The sequence below is a fragment of the Pagrus pagrus genome, assembly GCF_965226575.1.
Source record: "Pagrus pagrus genome assembly, chromosome: 2".
Lineage (NCBI taxonomy): Eukaryota > Metazoa > Chordata > Actinopteri > Spariformes > Sparidae > Pagrus > Pagrus pagrus.
The window spans coordinates 21,574,006-21,593,209 of NC_140186.1; the positions used below are offsets into that span (position 1 = coordinate 21,574,006).

At 40.6% G+C, this 19,204-nt stretch overlaps 2 protein-coding genes across 2 annotated transcripts in view; one reads left to right on the forward strand and one right to left on the reverse strand.

The window, feature by feature from the left end:
- Window positions 1–968: 968 nt before the first annotated feature.
- Window positions 969–14,341, forward strand: LOC311251992 (voltage-dependent calcium channel gamma-1 subunit-like). The gene is made up of 4 exons (XM_084344734.1): window positions 969–1,562; window positions 8,195–8,269; window positions 11,871–12,017; window positions 12,488–14,341. Exons 1-4 carry the CDS (start codon window positions 1,325–1,327, stop codon window positions 12,718–12,720), a joined length of 693 nt encoding a protein of 230 aa, XP_084200860.1. The 5' UTR covers window positions 969–1,324; the 3' UTR covers window positions 12,721–14,341.
- A 2,065-nt stretch (window positions 14,342–16,406) lies between these two features.
- helz (helicase with zinc finger) overlaps window positions 16,407–19,204 on the reverse strand; it is a 58,309-nt gene continuing 55,511 nt past the window's right edge. Inside the window, exon 33 of the mRNA XM_084342035.1 lies at window positions 16,407–19,204. This exon is cut by the window's right edge and continues 1,367 nt beyond it. The gene's annotated coding sequence lies outside the window, so the exon portion shown is untranslated.

The window sequence follows — 19,204 nt, forward strand, 5'->3', positions numbered from 1 at the left end:
CTCTGATTGGTCAGCTCACACAAGCCTGAGCCAGCACTGCTAGCAACAAAATAGCAGCTGTGCTAAATCAGTTGTTACGTGCCAAATTAGCCGCTAGTCTAATATATATCTGACCTTGCATGATGTCACATGTCACAGAATTAAAGGCGAGACTACTGACGAGGCATTTGAGGAGCAGTGTTTTCTGTAGGAGAGAGGAGCTTCTTGGTGATCTTTACATAGCATTATGAAAACTTGTGTTTTTTTTATTGTTATTGAGGGATAGGTATTCTTACTTATTGGAACTTATCCACTCATATTACTACAAAATAAGCTGTTGCATGAAAATATTCTAAACAGGACAGGACTCAGGATGTGAATGCCCTTACTGAAAACCCACTTTTGGGAAGTTCACACAAGCGACGAAAAAAGTTTTTATCTTCACATTGTAGAGATCTTACACTGAGCATTTCAATAAAGGAACAGTTCAGATCATTTTAAACTTCATCTGGACTATAAGACACAGTGTCAGATGGCCATTCTGGCAGGAATTACTAAAGTCAGTATTGTTCCATCAGGGAAACTCTACTGTTGTGTGACAGCTGGAGCCTGGCTGCTGCTCTTTATAAACACATCCACTTCTCCTTATAAATAGTTTACAGAGACAAATCCACACCAAGGCGGTCTTATAGAGGCAGATGCTGAAAACACAGCCACCGTAGATGGATGGAAACTAGAAACGCCAGAAAACTATTCCCACAAGGCTGAAACTTTCAAAGTTTGCATGTAAATTTGGATGAGAGAGCCTGTTTGTGTCCACCCATTATTGCATGTTACACATCTCCATCCACTTGTGCTGTAACCAGATAAGCCAACAGCCTGACAGCTTGACTCACCGGCCACATTTATAGCATCCGACCCCCTCCCCTCACACCCCAGCACCTACCAACACATGCAGCAGCCCCCACGCCCATTGCCGACCATGGCAGACAGTTGGTTTGGTCATCAACTTTCCTGATCTACCTCAACAGCTGTAAGTCTAAACTTGCAGCCCTTCAGTTGTACAGCAACTCACACTGAGTGGGGAAAAGGGGACTTGAAACTAGGACAGAGCAGTCTGGCCCCTTTCCCTTCGAACCACAGGCGCAGAGAGAAGACACTAGTCTTAGGCGGAGAGAGAATAAGAGAAGACACTTTGTGGGAAGCTTGCTGCAGTCACTGAGGAAAGAAGCCCCCGGGACACAGACCAGTCCAGCCTGCAGAACAACCAATTTTATAGATTTTTTTTTTCATATTATATCAGGGGAAGAATATTCACTGAACAGAAATCTCATCACCTGGAAACATGCACAGGCGCACAAAGATAAAGATTGCCATCTTCGTGCTGATGGTGGGTATGGCTTGCATGTTCACGGCGGTGGTAACGGACCACTGGGCAGTTCTCAGGCCGCCGGTGACTAAAGTCAATGAGACCTGCGAGGCGGCCCATTTCGGCCTGTGGAGGCTGTGCAAGAAGCAAATCTACATCAGCTCGGAACACTACGAGGAGGGGCACGGCTGCGGACCCATCAGCCTGCCTGGAGGTGAGAGGAAATCTGAGCTAAGATGTTCTGTAGCAAGCTGAAAGGCAAATCTCACTTTATGTCTCATGCTTTAACATTTTGTCCAAAGGCGTAGCTCCATATTGTATGAATAGTGTTTATCTGTGACTGTGGGGTGCTTCTGTGCAATCCGGCCCAGAGCTCAGAGGTATGAAGCTTCTAAGAATAGAGGTCCTGATGCAGGATCAGTAGACATGTTATATCATGTTATAAACTTCCTTGTGAAATAGAAGAAAGGGTCTATTCTGAGTTGCACGCACATGGCCTTAAGCAACATAGTAAACTTTATTAGACTGTGACAACATACTTGATTTTTTGTCTTAAACATACGATTTTAATACGTATTACTTATACTTTTTTCCCCATGTCAGTCATCAGTGCTGTTGAAATTATTCACACATGCATTAGTCTATGAGCTTGGCCAATGTTTGGGCTATCTTGTGGTGTCCACAATAGAGCCAGAGCCAGCTGGGTGATAATCCCCACCACCCATACTTTGAATAAACCCGAGGTTTAGGGTGGGGACAGCATCCATGCAGACCAGACCAAATGACAAGGCCTTGAGAGGATGCTTGACCAGACCACAGACGATAACTGAAATTGTCCAGACATGACCAGGCATGAGCTTTCACAAAGCAAACCGCACAACAGCTGATTTCAGTGGTTGGTGCCTGCTTTCTGTTTAAAGATGTGCTTTTTACCAACAGGGTATTCCGTTTAAAATAGCCCTCAATCATTGATAGAAAGTAACTAAGAACATACTTGTACTTTATTCCCATTGGTAACACTGTATCTCAAAGATCCAAGAGTTTCCAGATTATTATTAAATATTGCTACTATTTATTAAATAAACCGAAATATCTGTATAGTTTATACAGAATATTCATTATCTGCAATGTAGTTAGTAATTTCCAAAAGTTTCCCAAAAGTAACCATCTTAAACCATCTCAGTTCACCAAAGTTCAGCTGGATTCATATGTAAAATGTATCTTTCTTTATCTTTCTGTAAATGAAAGGCAGCGTATATATCAATAGATATGAAGAATAAAATGATTCAATGTTGATTTTGGTGTAAGTGAGTCACAGTTTCTCCAGTCACTCAACAACTGTTTATAAACTCTACCCACTTATTACTCATAAAACGCTGATTAGTGAAAGGGTTCTGTCTCGGAATATTGCCTCTATTTCATTCATAATTAGTCCCAAATTACATCAAGTAACTCTTTCCAGGAAACTTTCAAGGAAATGGGTCCCAGGATCTATGAAATAAAGCATTTCATTTCCTGATTCTTTATCCCTCTACTCCACTTCAGAGGGAAACTTTTAGGAGTATATTCCTCCATTAACTTCACCACGTATTAAAGGTACTTCATTTTTGCTCTATTTTTATTTAGATAGTTTAAAGTTACAGGGACTTTGCACATTAATAACATCTCTGTAAATGTGGCAGTTTAGCCATCATGGCACAAATAGACAACGATATTTACTTGTTACTTTGCAGATTGCGATTTTATATTTCAAGCACATCAGTAGTCAGAAGTCCAATAATATATTGTAGCATGCTGTACAGTCTAAACACTCTAAAAGGGACTGCTTATAATAGTCCGTATAAAGAATAAGACTAAGAATTGTACTCATAATGTGTTTACACTGTGGTATTAATACTTGCACTTAAGCAAAGGATCTATTTACCTCTTCCACCACAGCCCTACTGCTGAGATAATTTGGTCAGCTGATCAGTTGTGTGTATCCAAATGTCCTCACAAGAACTTTGCGATGAATGTCTTAGAATAAACTTTCTTTGATACCAGACGCTCTTAGAGCTGCTTGAATAAAAAGCAGACTGTAATAGAGTAAAATGGATATAAACCGTGCTGTTAAGCAGTTGCAGTGACTCACGTCTCAATGACTTGGTGAGAGTCACTTATCTTCTCTTAAACGCCAGCAACTCTGCTGGCCCATTGACTGCTATCTGAGAAACCATCATTTGACTGGTATCTGTCAGTTAGCCGGGTACTTCCCACCAAAATTATCCAGGTGAAAGAATCACCTGAAATGTCCTAACTGATGTTGGCTGTTAGACATTTGGGATTCCTAAACACTGCCTGCACTACGGGGCCATTCCAGGAGCAAATGAAATGCCTAAGCCCGGTTCATTGGTGCTGGCATGTGCTGAATATATTAAATCAGCTCAGCCCACCCAGACATGAAGGGAATTCATCAGACTGCAACGACAGGTGGCAAATGCTTCTGGAGGATTCATTTGCAAGTTTGAGTTAGCACAAACAGCAACATTGGTGACCTATAAACATTTGTTTATAAATGTGAGATTGTATATTATATTACCGTATAATATTTTTGATGACCACCTTGGTAGACTTTATTCAAGTAAGCAAATCATGTAGATGTTCCATCGGTCTTCAGGGGCTTCTCCCAGCCCAGTAGCTGTATTTGGACAGGAACATTATTGTTTACATAGCCACGTGTCAGCGCGGTATCAACCTCTGATCCAAAGCAGGACTTAAACAGTGTGTGAGGTGAGACACTCATCTGGAAAATATGAGCTGAGCTGCTGTTTAGATCACTGCTGACAAAGTGCGGATTGTGAGAAGATCGCAGAAGAACTTTATGTACGATATATGTTGCTTGATCTCGAATGAGGAAAGTGTCATACAATTTCAAAATGCATCAGCGGTCTATTTTAGTTGTATGTGTTATAATCTAGTCCGAGTTGTCCTGCTTTCATATGGGATCTCTTTTTATACCGCCGTTCTCAGCAGCTGTGAGCTGTAAATCAGATACAAAGCTCCTTCTTGCTGCTCTTCCTCTTTAATTAATAAAGGAATTGCAAACACTTGGTATTATGCTCTCTGATGACATGTTGGCAGTTTCAATCCACACGGCTTACAAAGACGCGCAATAACTATAACGTATTCACTGTGGTTTCCAGGTAGAGAAAAGGTGTGATTTTTAAAATAATATTGTGTAAACTGCTCAGCAAGCAGGTGTTGTGGTTATAAATATAAGCCACGTAAATACTCAGCTGTCGCTGGTGGAAGCCATTAGGGTCAAGTGTTCACATCAAGTCCAGCGTTCCTCTGAGTGACGGGGCCGCCTGGAAGAGTCAGGCATAGCTCTGTGGCTGTCCCACCAACCTGTTCCCACGAGACTTTCCTGCAGCTTCGCGTTTCTTTGCAGCCCACACAGCAACTCAGATTACTTTTACATCCCTAGGGATGGGCTGCGTGGTCTAAAAGGCGTACGGAACCACTTTATTGGCCCTCAAATGACATACCAACCCAAGGATAGGCACCATATATGTGGATGGGAAATCGCTAGTGATGTCTTTAACACCTACAGTAAATTGTCACAACAGCGAGGCAGAGTGGCAACAGAGGAGGGACCCAAGTGCATACTGTGGACACAGCTTACCAAGAAGCATAAAGACGGAGCAGGAGACCTCAGGTAGATGACCCTGAGGAAGGGCAAAGCGGGCCAGGGCGAAGCAGGAGTCTTCAGGCAGATGGCCTTAGGGTAGGGTAGAGACAATGTAGGACTCAGGGTAGCCTATGAAAAGCAAAGTGAGTCTCTTCAAAAGGTGACCACCTTGGTGGCTCCTCAACTTGTCCGTAGAATACCCATAGAGTTTAAGGGATAGAGGATGAGGACAGGCAGGTGTTGGCTAGCCAGCTCAGGACAAGCAGGCCTCAGGCTAATGAACCCAAGGCCAATTGACTGGACTGCAGGCTGGTAGCTAGCAGGGTTGATGGCTGGAGGCTAGCAGGCCGGATGCTAGCTAACTGGGAAAACAGAAATGACAGGCTGTGCAGCAGAGGTAGAGTGGCAATGGGGGAAGGACTCAAGCAGACGGTCGAGGAGGCAGCAGAATGGCTTCAGTATATTATTGAGGTGATACAGTATCTTACAGGCAGAGAGGCATGCAGGTATCACGCAGCCAAGTAGGAAGCAGGCAGGCGTGTACTAGTCCAGATGAATATAAAGGTAACAGACACCGGAGCAAAAAAGCACAGAGCCAGAAATCAACAAAACAACGAGGGTAAACTAGGCTGGTTACATGGCTGGAGAACTGACGAGGAAATTGTAGACAGGTGATCAGGTCAAATTTTAAGAACCTGACCGGCATCACAAGTAAAATGTAGAGTGAATACAAATGTAATCCCCTTGAATTAATAGATTTTGCCACACGCATCAAAACCTACCAGGCTGTGCCGTAAAAGACACAAATTTACCTACGTGAATTAAATTTCCGTGGCACATACACTTGTGTTAATAATTGAAGTTGTTGTCACTTGTAATAGCTGAGAATGTGGAAGGTTGGCACAGCCAAATAGAGTAGTCACAATACAATCACAGGTTCAGAGGTCTGGGCCAATCTCAGCTCCCGCTGTAACTAATCTGATGTCCTCACCTGATCTTTGAAACGTTGACAGTCTGCCCTATTAGGAAGAACAGAGGCTTTACAGAGCTTGTCAGCAGAGCCTAGCAGGATGAGGACCAGCAAGTTGTGCAGCGATGTGTGTGTGTGTGTGTGTGTGTGTGTGTGTGTGTGCCTTTCTAAAGTTGAATACATATTAATGTAAGACCATGAGTTTGTCCTCTCGTCGTAGTTGAAGTTTGCACACTAAAGACGATACAAAAAGGTGTAATTAGGCAACACACACAGTCCCATGTGGAAATAAAGCAGCTTGATACAAATAATGAGCTCAAAACATCCACTTTAAGGCCTAATACATGCTGAGAGGCTCCACTTAGACATACATAACAAACCAGATATGCATTTTAGTGAATGAGGAGTCAGTGCAGTTCTTAAGCTTATAAATAAATCTTATCTCACCCTGAGATGAGACCATGTTTCCTGCTATTGAAAGAGTGGGTGTTACAGTGAGAGGGTTAAGTAGACTGAGGGGATGATTTGCATTTCCTTAAAAACATAAATATTCACACTTTTGGGAAATGAGTGAAGTTCAAAGATAGTTTTTCAGCCTCCCTTTTAATTGCAAGGTTTGGCTCTGACGTACGACTAACTGACGAGCCTCTCTCACACTGCTCATATGTGCCTTCTGCAGTGAAAACAGTGGAGCTTGTTGCTTAGTAACAACCTATGTTTTACTTTTTTTTATGGCCAGTCCCTGTCCTCATTCATAAAAACATCTTTTTTTGCGTGTGTGGGTAAACACAATATGACACACAGCAGTAAAAGCTTGCAATTAGAAAGGACATTTGTGTAAACATCGCAATGTTGACTCGGAAAAAATATGATTCAGCGATGTTCAACGTGTTATTTCCTTTTAGAGCCACCTGACATCCCCTGAAGCTTTTTGCATGGTTTCCAGGGTACATAGGAAAATGATCTAGCATCTCAGCGTGGGTCATCAAGCTCTACCCGTGATATGACACCATGCAGCACTACATGTTTTCACATGAAAGCACTTCACTGATGTCCCATGGTGAGACTGTATGGAAAAGGGGATTAGGAACATGCGTGTGTGGAGGCCTCGCAGCATAACCAAGATGGTTGATGTGCTCGACTTGACTTTGCATTACACGAAGTGACATAGTTGTCTGGTGTTACATACATTTACATTCTCACTCTCTCAGCAAACATTCCTCTGCTTTCAGAAACACATGTTTAGTATGAACAGCCCTGTCTGCACCCGATCAACTACTTTTAACCGTGTATACATTTTTAAGCCCCATCTGGAAGTCTGTGGTACGTGACAAGTCAACTTTAATCAAGATTCAACAGGAAATTAAGCCTGTTTCTAAACTCAATTCAACTCTTCTTGTTTCTTTGTTGTTGTTCTGGTTTTTTTTTTACACTTGGCATTGCATCAGAGAATATTTACTCTGAAAAACCACCCTGTGATCACATAAAGCGTCCTGGCTTTATTTGTGCAAATCCCTAAGGTTTAACACCTCGTCTGCTCATCTGAGAAAATTGAATGGGATGTCTGCTGTTCCATTTTTACTTTGACAGTCAAAGCACACAAAGCAGACCAGGGCCTGCACGGCATCATGCAAGCATTTTAGTGGTAATATTATTCTGATGGTGTCAGTCTGTGAGATGCTTTTGTCAGATAGATCTGAGACAGAGTTAAGTGCTCAGTAGAAGTATCATATTCACATGATATATCACAGCTGTTGGGGTGCAGCCATGGTGAAAAGTATGTGGGGCAAAGCTTTAATAGAACTGTGACAAAGTTCAGTAGACCTTGACATGAATTCATATTAGTTGTGGGATGGAAAATTATATTATATTATAAGACAAAGATTAAGTTTTCAGCAAAAATAATTTTTTTAAAAAAAGTTTGTGGCTTGTTTGTGGCTAGCCAATGTACTGGAGCATTTAGCAGTCTAAGAGTTGGTAGAGACCAAAAACAGGAGCTAAAATAGGGTGAATAATAAACTTAAATTTACCAGGTGGCTGCAAATAAACCCCAAATGAATGCTAATGTTCCTCCTGTGTCTGCTGGATGGATGTGTAAGTAGGCAGCTGTTTGCAAACACGTTGATGTATAATATGTCAAGCGGTGAAAAAATAAACAAATGCAAATTTAATTCTGAACTAAATCCCATTGTCTTTCTTTTCACAGAGGAAAACTGCACTTACTTCAGACACTTCACTCCAGGACAGGATGCTGAGATCTTTGAATATAAAACACAAAAAGGTAGGTTTCTATTATTGGTAATTGAATTCATCAAACTGGCTGGCTAACAGCTGACCTCTCCTGCTGCTCTGCTGTCTGCAGGTTTAGACCTTCATTCATTTTTCAATTCCGACTGCAGTACTGCCATCAGTGTCACAGCAGGTGAAACTCTTAACAGGACATGAAGAGGTTCTGGGTGAATGGGAAATAGATTTTCCTTTATATTTTCCTCACCCTTTGTCCAACTGGCTAAATTCTATATGCCTACATAGGTTATAATTACCATGTCTCACACCATGTCTTTGGAAAACTTTCTGCATGTGTTGGAAGCATAAATACACATTTTCAGCTCAAGTTACAGATGCTTTGTGGCTGTATTTGAATATTACAACCTTTTGTTCCTGCTAACATTCTCTGTTGTCACTTTTATACATCAATATAGCTGATCTCACAGCACAGCTGGTGACAGCTGTTCAACATTTTATGAGCCATGATCAAATTTCATACTCGTTCAGTAATCTAACGCTAGAAAACAGATGTACATTTTTTTAATTTATTTAAAAAAAAAAAAACCCTGATCCCAAATCACTGTGATTTGAGACAAGTTAGGCAACATACTTTTAGTGATTTGCAGTGCAATTTCTACTTTACAAATTACGGTCGAGGCAAATATGCACAGAACTAAGACCACAGATGACCTCCAGGTCAACAGGTTATAACAGTCCCATTCAAATTCAGCTTACGACATTTTGGAAGATACATTTTAATGTAAATACTAATGCTTTTTTAAAATGCAGCTGTTCATCTGAGTTTGCTTCCTCTATGATGGTTGCCAGCTGGGGGTCATAGTTCACTCACCAAGTCGCAGAATTCACAGTGCGTACTGATACAAGGCTGACAGTGTATTACATACGGTGAATTACAGTAGGAACAGTGCAACACATACACTATACTGTACACACATTTCATTGCGTTTGTCCCAGCCCCCATTCCCTCCATCTTCCATTCCTTACATCCTTTCTTCAGTGACCCTGTTACAGCTGTGACCATCCCGAGCCCAGGCAGCACATGTTGTATGACAGCCCTCCCATGTAATGTGCGTTAGGGGGCCCGAGCACATGTGGGGCACTGTCAGAATCAATGTGGGGTGTAAATGTGAAGAGCCTTGTACATGAAGTCATACTCACTCCCACACCCTAAACGCGGCTAATGCGAGCATTCATGGGTACCCCTCCCCCACCCTCTCCCACACACACACACACATATAGCATCCCACTGCTGATGGCTAGCCCTCGAGAGCAAGTTTGCTGGAATGATCACAATGTTGACCCCAGTTCCATATAGCATTATTCACTCTAGACTGAGCCATTTGGCTATACCATAATGGTGCATAAGGTTGAATGAACACAGTAGATGTTTGTCACCACAGGCCCCCCCATACATACAGTTAGACTCTTATACTGTATGCCATCAGGAGTTTGATGGTAAGAAGCACAAGAACCCCTCGGTAAAGGTTAGGAAAGGGTCATATTTTGGCTTAAATTACCTGCTTTAGTCGCCGCAAACACGGCTGGGAATGTCCCAAAGGTCTCTTTAAATATATCCACAGCTTTCACACTTTTAAATGTTGGGGAACGTCATTGGCTTGGCAACCTTCTCGCCTGTTCACCACCATACGTCCAACTCCTGATATGGAAGTCAGGCTATAAACATGTAATGTGAATGTGATATGACACGAATTGTACAAATGTCAATACATACATAGCCTATGACACGCACAAATTAGAACTGCGGTTTGCAGAGACGTGGGCTGCTGACATGGTGTTGACAACTGGGGTGTAAGGAGTCATCTGACTTTGGAGAACTGTCTTTATCCACGCTGTAAAATCTGACAAGGTGCTCTTACTTAAAAAAAATACTTAGATTAAATAGACTGCTTTACTTGGTAAAGTCAACTTTAAAAATTTACAGTGCAATCATTCATTCATTCAACCTAGGGTGGCCCAATGAGAGCAGGCACACTTTTTTTATGGGCCCTCTGTGTACATACTTAAATCTTTACAATACGAGCAGACCACACCACAAACAGACAGTGAAACACACACACTTTTTAAGGCCAAGAGGCCTTAAAAGGTCTTTATACACATAAAATATGCCACAGACCTGCACATGAACACTACATACATACAAATAAAGAGCAAAGCTACAGTACATAATATAATAATATACTTTCTAACAGATACATTAATGTATCAGACAAAAAACAACCAAAATTCAGCACTACTGACGTCATACTCGTTTTTATATGTCAATCTCATGTTTCTCAGGACTGAACAGATCCTTCATCAGTCCAATGAAGTAAGCCCTGTAACGTTGGCATGTTTGATGTCTACTTTACTCTTGCTGTTGAGAAACTTCAGCCAGCGAGCTCCACACACACGCAGTATCTCAGAGAACACAGAGTTTTCAGGATGCGGTCCATCCTCCCCTGCCAGCAGGAGATGAAGGCTCTCTTTCCCCAAAGGAGTGCCTCTCCTCTGGGCACGGTTCACAGGCGAACAGGCGGCAGATCAAAGGCCCCTCATCCCATCCACCTCTCTGCTCAGAAAAACAAGCCAGCTGCCGTTCCTGTTACAAAGACACAGTGTATCTGTAAACACAAGGGCAAAATGACTTGCATACAGTATATTTGCATGTTGAATGTAAAGATTATAGCCTTTAGAGCACAAAGGGTGAAAGGGTAACTGGTGATATTCTGTATTATTCTTATTGTCTACAAAACCATGAAAGGAACAGAATCAAGGCATCAATGGAACGGGTGACGTATTTCTGTAGGGTGACCCAGAAGTTAGCATTGCCCTGGTTCCATCAACAACCAAAAACTAATTCAGAAAACCCACTGAAGTGCACAAATGCTAACTTCTCTGGGTTTTTAGAGTCCTTCCTGAGGCACGTCATTCACCTGTCATGCAAACTGTTACACTGAGTTACATGTTCCTTTATTACCATGAACGCAGGCACTCTAGTTTACTTTGAGTTGATCCCACACACTTGTCCTGCTGCTGTGTTTTTTTGAAAATAATATTTGTGACCCATTTTAAAAGATGCATGTCTTCGGCGGGAACTAAAAAGTTCAGGGTGCAACAGGTACTGTAGGGTAGAGATGAAATAATGCATTCTTACATTTGTTGACAGCTGAAGTTGAGTTGAAAAATATAGAATAAAGCGAGCCTTATTCTTTAAGCCTAACCAGACACTCATCTCATCTCCAAAAATATACAGTGAGAGGAAATTATTCCATCCAAAACAATCTTAAACCGAATTCATTCAGGATTACATACTGCCTCAAAATGTAAAACAAATTAGGGTGCGATAAAACAATGTCTTCAGTGTTTTCCTACTAATTGAGAAAATGTGAGGTTCATCATATGCTCTCCTAACCACCTGTCGACGTCTTTGTATTTATTAATCAAAGTGGTGGATTCAGATCTTGTGTTTTGTCTAATTAAAACACAGATAGGGTCTGTGGCTCCACTTAAATAATATGATGTGAAATTAGTTGTGGACCTTAACATATTTATTGCCATTTCTTTTGTCAACACTCATGTCTCTTTCTTTCCAGAGTACAACATTTCTGCTGCTGCCATCTCCATCTTCAGTCTGGCCTTCATGATCCTGGGCTCTCTGTGTTTGGTGGGATCATGTACTGGTAAAGGCAAAGGAAGAGACTACCTTCTCAAACCTGCTGGCATGTTTTTCGCATTTGCAGGTGGGTTCATTTAACAAAAAAATGCCTGTATTGAAGAGAGGGAGATTTTCTGTCTTTTTAAAAATATATATATTTATCATAAAGCAAGCTTTAGTGCTATATAAACACTGTGAAAGCATCAATATCCACGGAGAAATGCACACAGCCATGTTCAGAAACTACCTTCAAATGAGCCATCAGAACTTCTGTAAGGTTGTGATGTCAGTGGGCGGTGCCGGCTCAGGCCTGTGAGAACTGACTAATCAGAGCAGACTGGGCTTTTCAGAAGGGGGGCCTTAGAGAGACAGGCGCTACAACTGAGCTTTCACACAGAGGGTGCAGTATATAGGGATGCTGTAGTAAGGGACAGTATGAGAAAAATAATCTGTTTTTTGAACATTCAAGCATGTAAACACTCACACTTCACATTATGGAATGCAAAAACCTCACTTTTACTTTATTGTCACATCCCGTTTACACATCTCTCCCAGGTCTCTGTGCCTTCATCTCACTGGAAGTGATGCGACAGTCAGTGAAACGCATGATCGAGAGCGAGGAAACAATCTGGATCGAATACTATTACGCCTGGTCCTTCGCTTGCGCCTGCACCGGCTTTGTCCTCCTCTTCCTCACCGGCATTGCCCTCCTGGTCCTCTCCATGCCCCAGATGCCGAGGAATCCGTGGGAGACTTGCATGGATGCCGAGCCTGATCAAGTGGAGTGAGAAGCTAGACAGATGGATGAATACAGGATGAGAGTTGACTACGTCTTTTGTTTTGAGTACAGATGTTAGATTCATTTCAAGAACAAGAGCTGGCCAGAAAAGGTTAAGGTCACGATGAAAGAAGCACATTTGGGTGTGGTTGGACCATAGCCATGATGGGAAATTAACCTAACTACATCTTGAAACTGGGCCTTTTTGTCAGAGTTTTGAATGTTCCCTTATCATGGAAGGCAAAATATAGCGGTCCCGTCCAACACCTGCTCAGACATGCTTCATGTTGGAGACCTCAGCTCAAATCTGACCTGAGGCCTAAAAACCACCACACTTCTCAGTAAGAGCCAACCTCGGCCAAACACAATTTGCAAATGTCAGTAAGCACTTGTACACTAGTGTGATCAGCACAAATACAAAAAAAATATTAATTACTTATTTCCCAAATGACATCTTTTGCTTAACTTTAGCTTAGCCTTAGCTAAACAGACAAAACATATTTAGATGAATTTACATTTTGAGAATATATTGCATACAGTTCTGGTCTGACATCTACTATAAGAGATTTTATGTACTGCATCATGTATGATATCTTGTACATATCTAATGTTCGTCTGTTGATTTTTCTATGGCATCACTCAAGGAATCACTTACCTACAAGAAATATTAGTCAAGTAGGAGAAGTGTAAACATGTGTATTCTCACGTTAAGTTGTACATTTCCAAGATTTATAAAGAACCTTTACATGTCTTTACACGTCTTACTTTAATGTCCCATTAAAGTAAGAACTTTTCTGAACAAATGACTGACTTCAAGCAGCAGTACAGAGCAGGTTTGTGTGTCTGCGCGTGTGCGCGTGTGTGGCAGGCTGAATGCTAAACACCCACACAGTCTGCAGCACTGATCATGTTGGAAAAGGTTCAGTTCTAGCAGGTGCACATACAAGGCCTTTTACTTTTTGTTGACAGCTTCCAAAGCAAACCGATACAAACAATTCTCTGTTCATTTTCATGCGTCACCACGACTCATCTGAAACAGCAGTTCGCACTTGGCATTTTGTCTGAGTAGAACAGAGATCATACAACCTCATGTGGGTTCATGATCTTTACTTGTCAACCTTAAACACAATGTGCAGACATGTGAAGTAAAAAAGTATTAGCATCAAGATATACTATAAAGTACCTTAAGTAAAAGTACTCATGCTGTAAGATTGTCTGGTATCAGACAGAATGAATAAATGCAGTTAATCAGATATTTCAGTTTTTTGTGCAAAACCTGCTGCTGTTCTGCAACCCTTCTTATGTTCAAGGCAAAAGTCCACTGAGTTCATATTTCTTCTGACTTGACTTGTTTTTGATATGTTCGACTAAGAACCAAGTAAAATAAAAAAATCAGACAGGAATACTACTAGTATTGTTAACTGCTGACATGAATTAATATATTCTTAGTCTTATGTTTTTGTCTTTTTCATTGAATATGGCATGCAATTAAACAACGTTTTGAATGCGGTAAATTGTGTGCGTGTATGTGTGTGTCTGTGTGTGTGTGTGTGTGTGTGTGTGTGTGTGTGTGTGTGTGTGTGTTATGTTCTATAACTTTGTAATGAAAATTAAACCCTGATAAGCATTGGAACAAACTTTTGTCTGTGATCACTTTGTGTTTTTTGCCTGTTTTGTGGATAAATGGATGTAAATGAAAGGTCTGACGGACTTCTGGCCCTGCGTCTTGTGAGGGTGTATTAATCCACCTGGGTGCACCTGGTCAGTCCATCCAGAATGATCAGCTGTCCCCATTCCTTCTCACTCCCACCTGTTCCATGATTGCTTTTGTTGGTTTCATTTACCTGTACTTTATATTTCATACATTCACCCGCTCACATCATGTCACATCAACAGTATCATACGTACGTAAGACAAAGGAGAAGCTGCTGCTGACACTTTGACCATCTTCTACGTAGATGGTGGAACGTTTTTGGGGTTGAACAAAGCCTTTAACTGGCTCTATGAAGCTTTTTCATGTGGTTAATCTAGAGGAGACTTATTATAGATTCTTGCTTTTTTCCTTTCCTTCAGTGATTTGTATAGGTTCTTGTGCATGTAAAAGTTTTTTTAAATACAAAAAGGTAATCCCCACCAACAGAAGCTCCTCTCTCCCACAGAAAACACTGCTCCTGAAAGGTCTCGTCAGTAGTACTGCCTTTAGTTCTGTGACTTCTTGACATCACACTATGTCACCATGGCACACATTTGCATGATTGACGCCTAGCGGCTAGTTTGACATATAAGAATAAGTTTAGCAGAGCGACGGCGAAAGTCTCTAAATTCCCAGAGTATTGTTTGAAGGTTAGCCATATCATCAAGGAGAAGTCTGTCCTTTCACATGCACGGCGGTTTTCGGTTTTTCCCTAGTCGTATCATGAACACCTTACAAATATCACATAACTCTGAAAAGATGTTGTTTTACAGCCAGGGTCGGGGAGCTCCAAAGTTAAGCTGCTAACATCATGGCCGCTCACCTCTTGACCTATTTAACACTCGTCCTTTACCACTTTTGATGTGTGTTTGGGATTGTTGTCCTGTTGGAACACCCAACTGCACCCACGACCCAATCTTCTGGCTGATGATTTTAGGTTTTCCTGAAGAATTTGGAGATAATCCTCCTTTTTCATTATTCCATTTATTTTCTTTAGAGCAGCTTATCCACTTGCAGCAAAACAGCCCCACAGCACAATACTACTGCCACCACCATGCTTGACAGTAGGTATGGTGTTCTTGGAGTTCAAGGCCTCACCTTCTCTCCTCCAAACATTGCTGCTCATTGTGGCCAAACAACTCAATTTTTATTTCATCTTTTTATTTCATCTGACCTCAGAGTTCCACTTCAGAGTGGAGAGTTCCTCCAGTAGGCTTTTTCCTTGTCCATGTGATCAGCAGCAAACTTCCATCGAGCTTTAAAGGTGCCGCATCTGGAGCAAGAGCTTGTTTCTTGCATGGTAGCCTCTCAGCCCATGTTGATGTAAAACACACTTGGCTGTGGACACTGTCACCTGTCTTCCAGCAGCTTCTAATTCATCAAACTTGATTTTTGGTGTTTTTTGGTTGACTCTTGACCATCCTGACCAGTTTTCTCTCAGCAGCAGGTGATAGTTTGTGTTTTCTTCCTGATCGTGGCAGTGACACAACTGTGCCATGCACTTTACAGTTGATCTTTGGACCTGTGACTGCTTTGAAGACACATAATAAATTCAGATTTGAAGCAAACTTCATGAACGTTTTTTTGTGTTCCACTCATTCCATCACAGAATCATGAGAGCTGTAGAAATCATTGGACTGCCATGATATACTTTACAAGTGTATGTAAACTTTAACCACGACTGTATGTGTCGACTCTGTGGACTCGTAAGCACTGTTGAAATGTTTCCCAAGATTCTGTTTTTTCAACAGCAGGCACTGTAAGCTGCTTGTCGAGGAGGTTTGTTTTGTTTTTTGAGCATAATATGTCACCTTTAACATATTCTTCCCTGCTCAGATGTTGGCTCTCACAATTACCACTTAAAACTAAAGCCAAACCCTGCCCCTAATAATTCCTGTAGACGGAGACTCAGCTTGACCGAATGGCTTCTCCAGAGTACTCCTGGGAATGTAGAGGATGAAAAATAAAAACCAAAAAAATAAAAATAAAAAACAGAACTCCAGCAGTTTCAATAAAAACACTTTAATAGAGAAACAAATAAAAAAAGAAAATAAACCTTTGAAACACAGTCTAAATCCTTTATTATAACCACCACCAATTGAAATGAAGAAGAGTAAAACAGATCTATTCATTATTTTTGTACCCACGAGGGAGGAACCAATGGGACTGGGAGGCTGGGAGAACAGGTGTGCCATTGATTCACTGCAGCGAGGGAAGAACAGAGGAGAGCAAACAGAGAACAGGAAGAGATGTGGCGTTTATAGAAGGCTGAACACAGTGCTCTCTACTGGCTGGGCAAAAGGTTGCTCCCTTTCCATGTGCCACACACACACACACAAGATGGTTTCGCTTTGTTTTCCTTTAAAAGGCAACACAGAATGTTCTCAAGAAAAGGATTCATGGGGGGATTTTATGGTCAAATATTGGGTCGAGAAAACTGGCTCATAAGCAAAGCTCTTATTAAACTGATTTTGGAAGAAAAAAAAGGGACAAAATTAAGCCTTAAAAACAAATTGGTAATGAAAATTTGTGAATAAAATCACTTTAAAATGTCTTTGGCTCAATCTCTTCTGCTTCAAAAATAAATAAAAGTGTAGGTGAAGAAGCGGTGAAATATTAGTATTGCACAACTTCAGAGATTAGCCATTAGACTGCTTTGTGGAAAAATGATTCCCCAAAACAAAATATGTCCAAAGCTTCGTCAATACGTCGCACACCAGGGAGCAACCTCAGCTTTAGCCCTGCTAAGTAACTGCAGAAAAAAACAAAACAAAAAAAAAAACTTACATGACCATTACATATTTGATTGACATGTTAGTAAAGTATTATAATAGTTTTGTTGATAATGTCACAAGTTATTGTACACATCAAATAATATACCAAAATTTGACTCTGTAGGTTGAACAAAAGCTTTTTTTTTTTCCTTTGTTTTTTTTCTTCAACCACAAATCAATACAAACTGATAAAAACAGGGATAAAAACCAGCCAGGTCATCTCAACATGCATGAAAAGAAAACAGTCTTCACAGAAAAAAAAAAAAAAAAAATCAAAGTTGATTGTTGTACAGCTGTGAGGTGGTGAGAAAACAGAACAGGACACATCCAGCAACATTTACTTAAAAATATGTATTGTACAGTGGGAGAAGTCATCTTATAACAGCTGCAACAGAAAATCTCCTCTTTGTCAAATCAGCCAGATACCATTTAAAAAAAAAAAAAATCTAAAAAGTTACAACAAGGTGTTGTAACTACCAACAGGTGTGTTGTCGTCCATTTCTAGAATTATTATCATTATTATTATTATTATTATTAGTGAATTTGCATAATTAAAAAGGGCAAACCTCTTCTTTGAACAGCTTCTACAAAATTGAGGCGCTCCCAAAGTTCTTGTTTGTAAATACCTAGAAAATGCATATTTACAAGTATGTGTTGTTCTCCGCTAAGTCAAAAAATCTGGACCTTGGAAATAACAATGTGAAAACTTGAAAATAAAACCAAAGCTTCATAAAGCGCTCCGCTGACTGTTCAAAACACATCTAAGTTATTAGCAGTAGGGTAGTAACTTTCTGAGGAAGTGACATTTTAAGAGACTTAACAGTGACTAAAAGCCATGAAACAGATGATTTCATTACAATTTTACCAATTTGCAAATGGGGCAGTGGTGATTTAACAATCAATGAATTACATATAACAGGACAGAGCACTGGATTGCTTTTATCATAAAAGGAAAAACCTCGGCAGAGTGTATCTAGTGTGTCAGCATCTTTTTATATTTTACCTGCAATGGAATTTAATCATCAGGATATAAGCCGTGAAACCTGCGCATGTAGCTGTGTGGCCTCAGTGACTGAACCCGAATGTTCCTTTGTTATGTTCATCACCTGTTTTAGGTTGTAAGAGGGGAAAAAAGTCATGTGGCTACAGCAAATGTTAAGCGTGGGCAGAGATTTTTCTATTAAATTAAAGGGAGATTCATCTACTGCTTTAATGTTAATATGCCAGATCAGATCAGACTGAAAACGTTAATAATGTTACTCCTTAAAAGAGCAGGATCAACTTCCATGACATTACCCATTCATTCTTATTATGCACAGTCTACAAACAGATACATTAAGAGTCATGTCTTTGAACAGCTCATTGTGTAGTTACTTTTTTGGTTAAATCTCAAGCAGAGTGTTGAAAGATGTAGAGATAGGGAAATTCTTTTGACCTTTCTATGGTTAAAAATATCAGCTTACGAGAGATTTAAGTGATTATTGTTTATTATTTTCATATTACGCAGGGATTAAAAGATTGTCTTACAGAGAAAATGACAGAATCTTTAGGCAGTCTGGCTTACACTATGAAAATGTATCTAGAAACTGACTGACTGCAAAATATCTCTGAGACCAACAGAATATTAAAAGCAGTGATAATACACAGTGTGCCGTTTGCTACAGTGATCACCATTTCAGGCATTTCCGATAAAATAAAAAAAAGGTCACAAATGTTAGTATATTATGTGTATTTTCAAAATTTCAGGGCATTTACTATAAATTGACAGTGTTAGCTAGTTCAGATTTAACCAAAAGAGGCTAACAAACATTTAGCTTGTTCAAAAACATCTGACTGGCAGTGTGGTTCACACCCTCAGCTTCAACCTACCCATCATGACACACCACTCTGACCTCACCACTCTCTCTTCACTTTCACAAACCCTCAGAGTACTGCAACCTTTTCAAAAAAAGCTCAAAGTCCATTAGTGACAAAAAAAAACAACACATTTCATATCCACCAGCAGTTACTGAAAAAATTTCCCTGGT

What these genes read in the sequence shown, in the direction of transcription:
- LOC311251992 (XM_084344734.1), top strand. Translation starts at nt 1,325, where the DNA reads ATGCACAGGCGCACAAAGATAAAGATTGCCATCTTCGTGCTGATGGTG. An exon ending in ACCCATCAGCCTGCCTGGAG is followed by an intron (nt 1,563 to 8,194) that starts GTGAGAGGAAAT and finishes TTCTTTTCACAG; the next exon opens with AGGAAAACTGCACTTACTTC. An exon ending in TGAATATAAAACACAAAAAG is followed by an intron (nt 8,270 to 11,870) that starts GTAGGTTTCTAT and finishes CTTTCTTTCCAG; the next exon opens with AGTACAACATTTCTGCTGCT.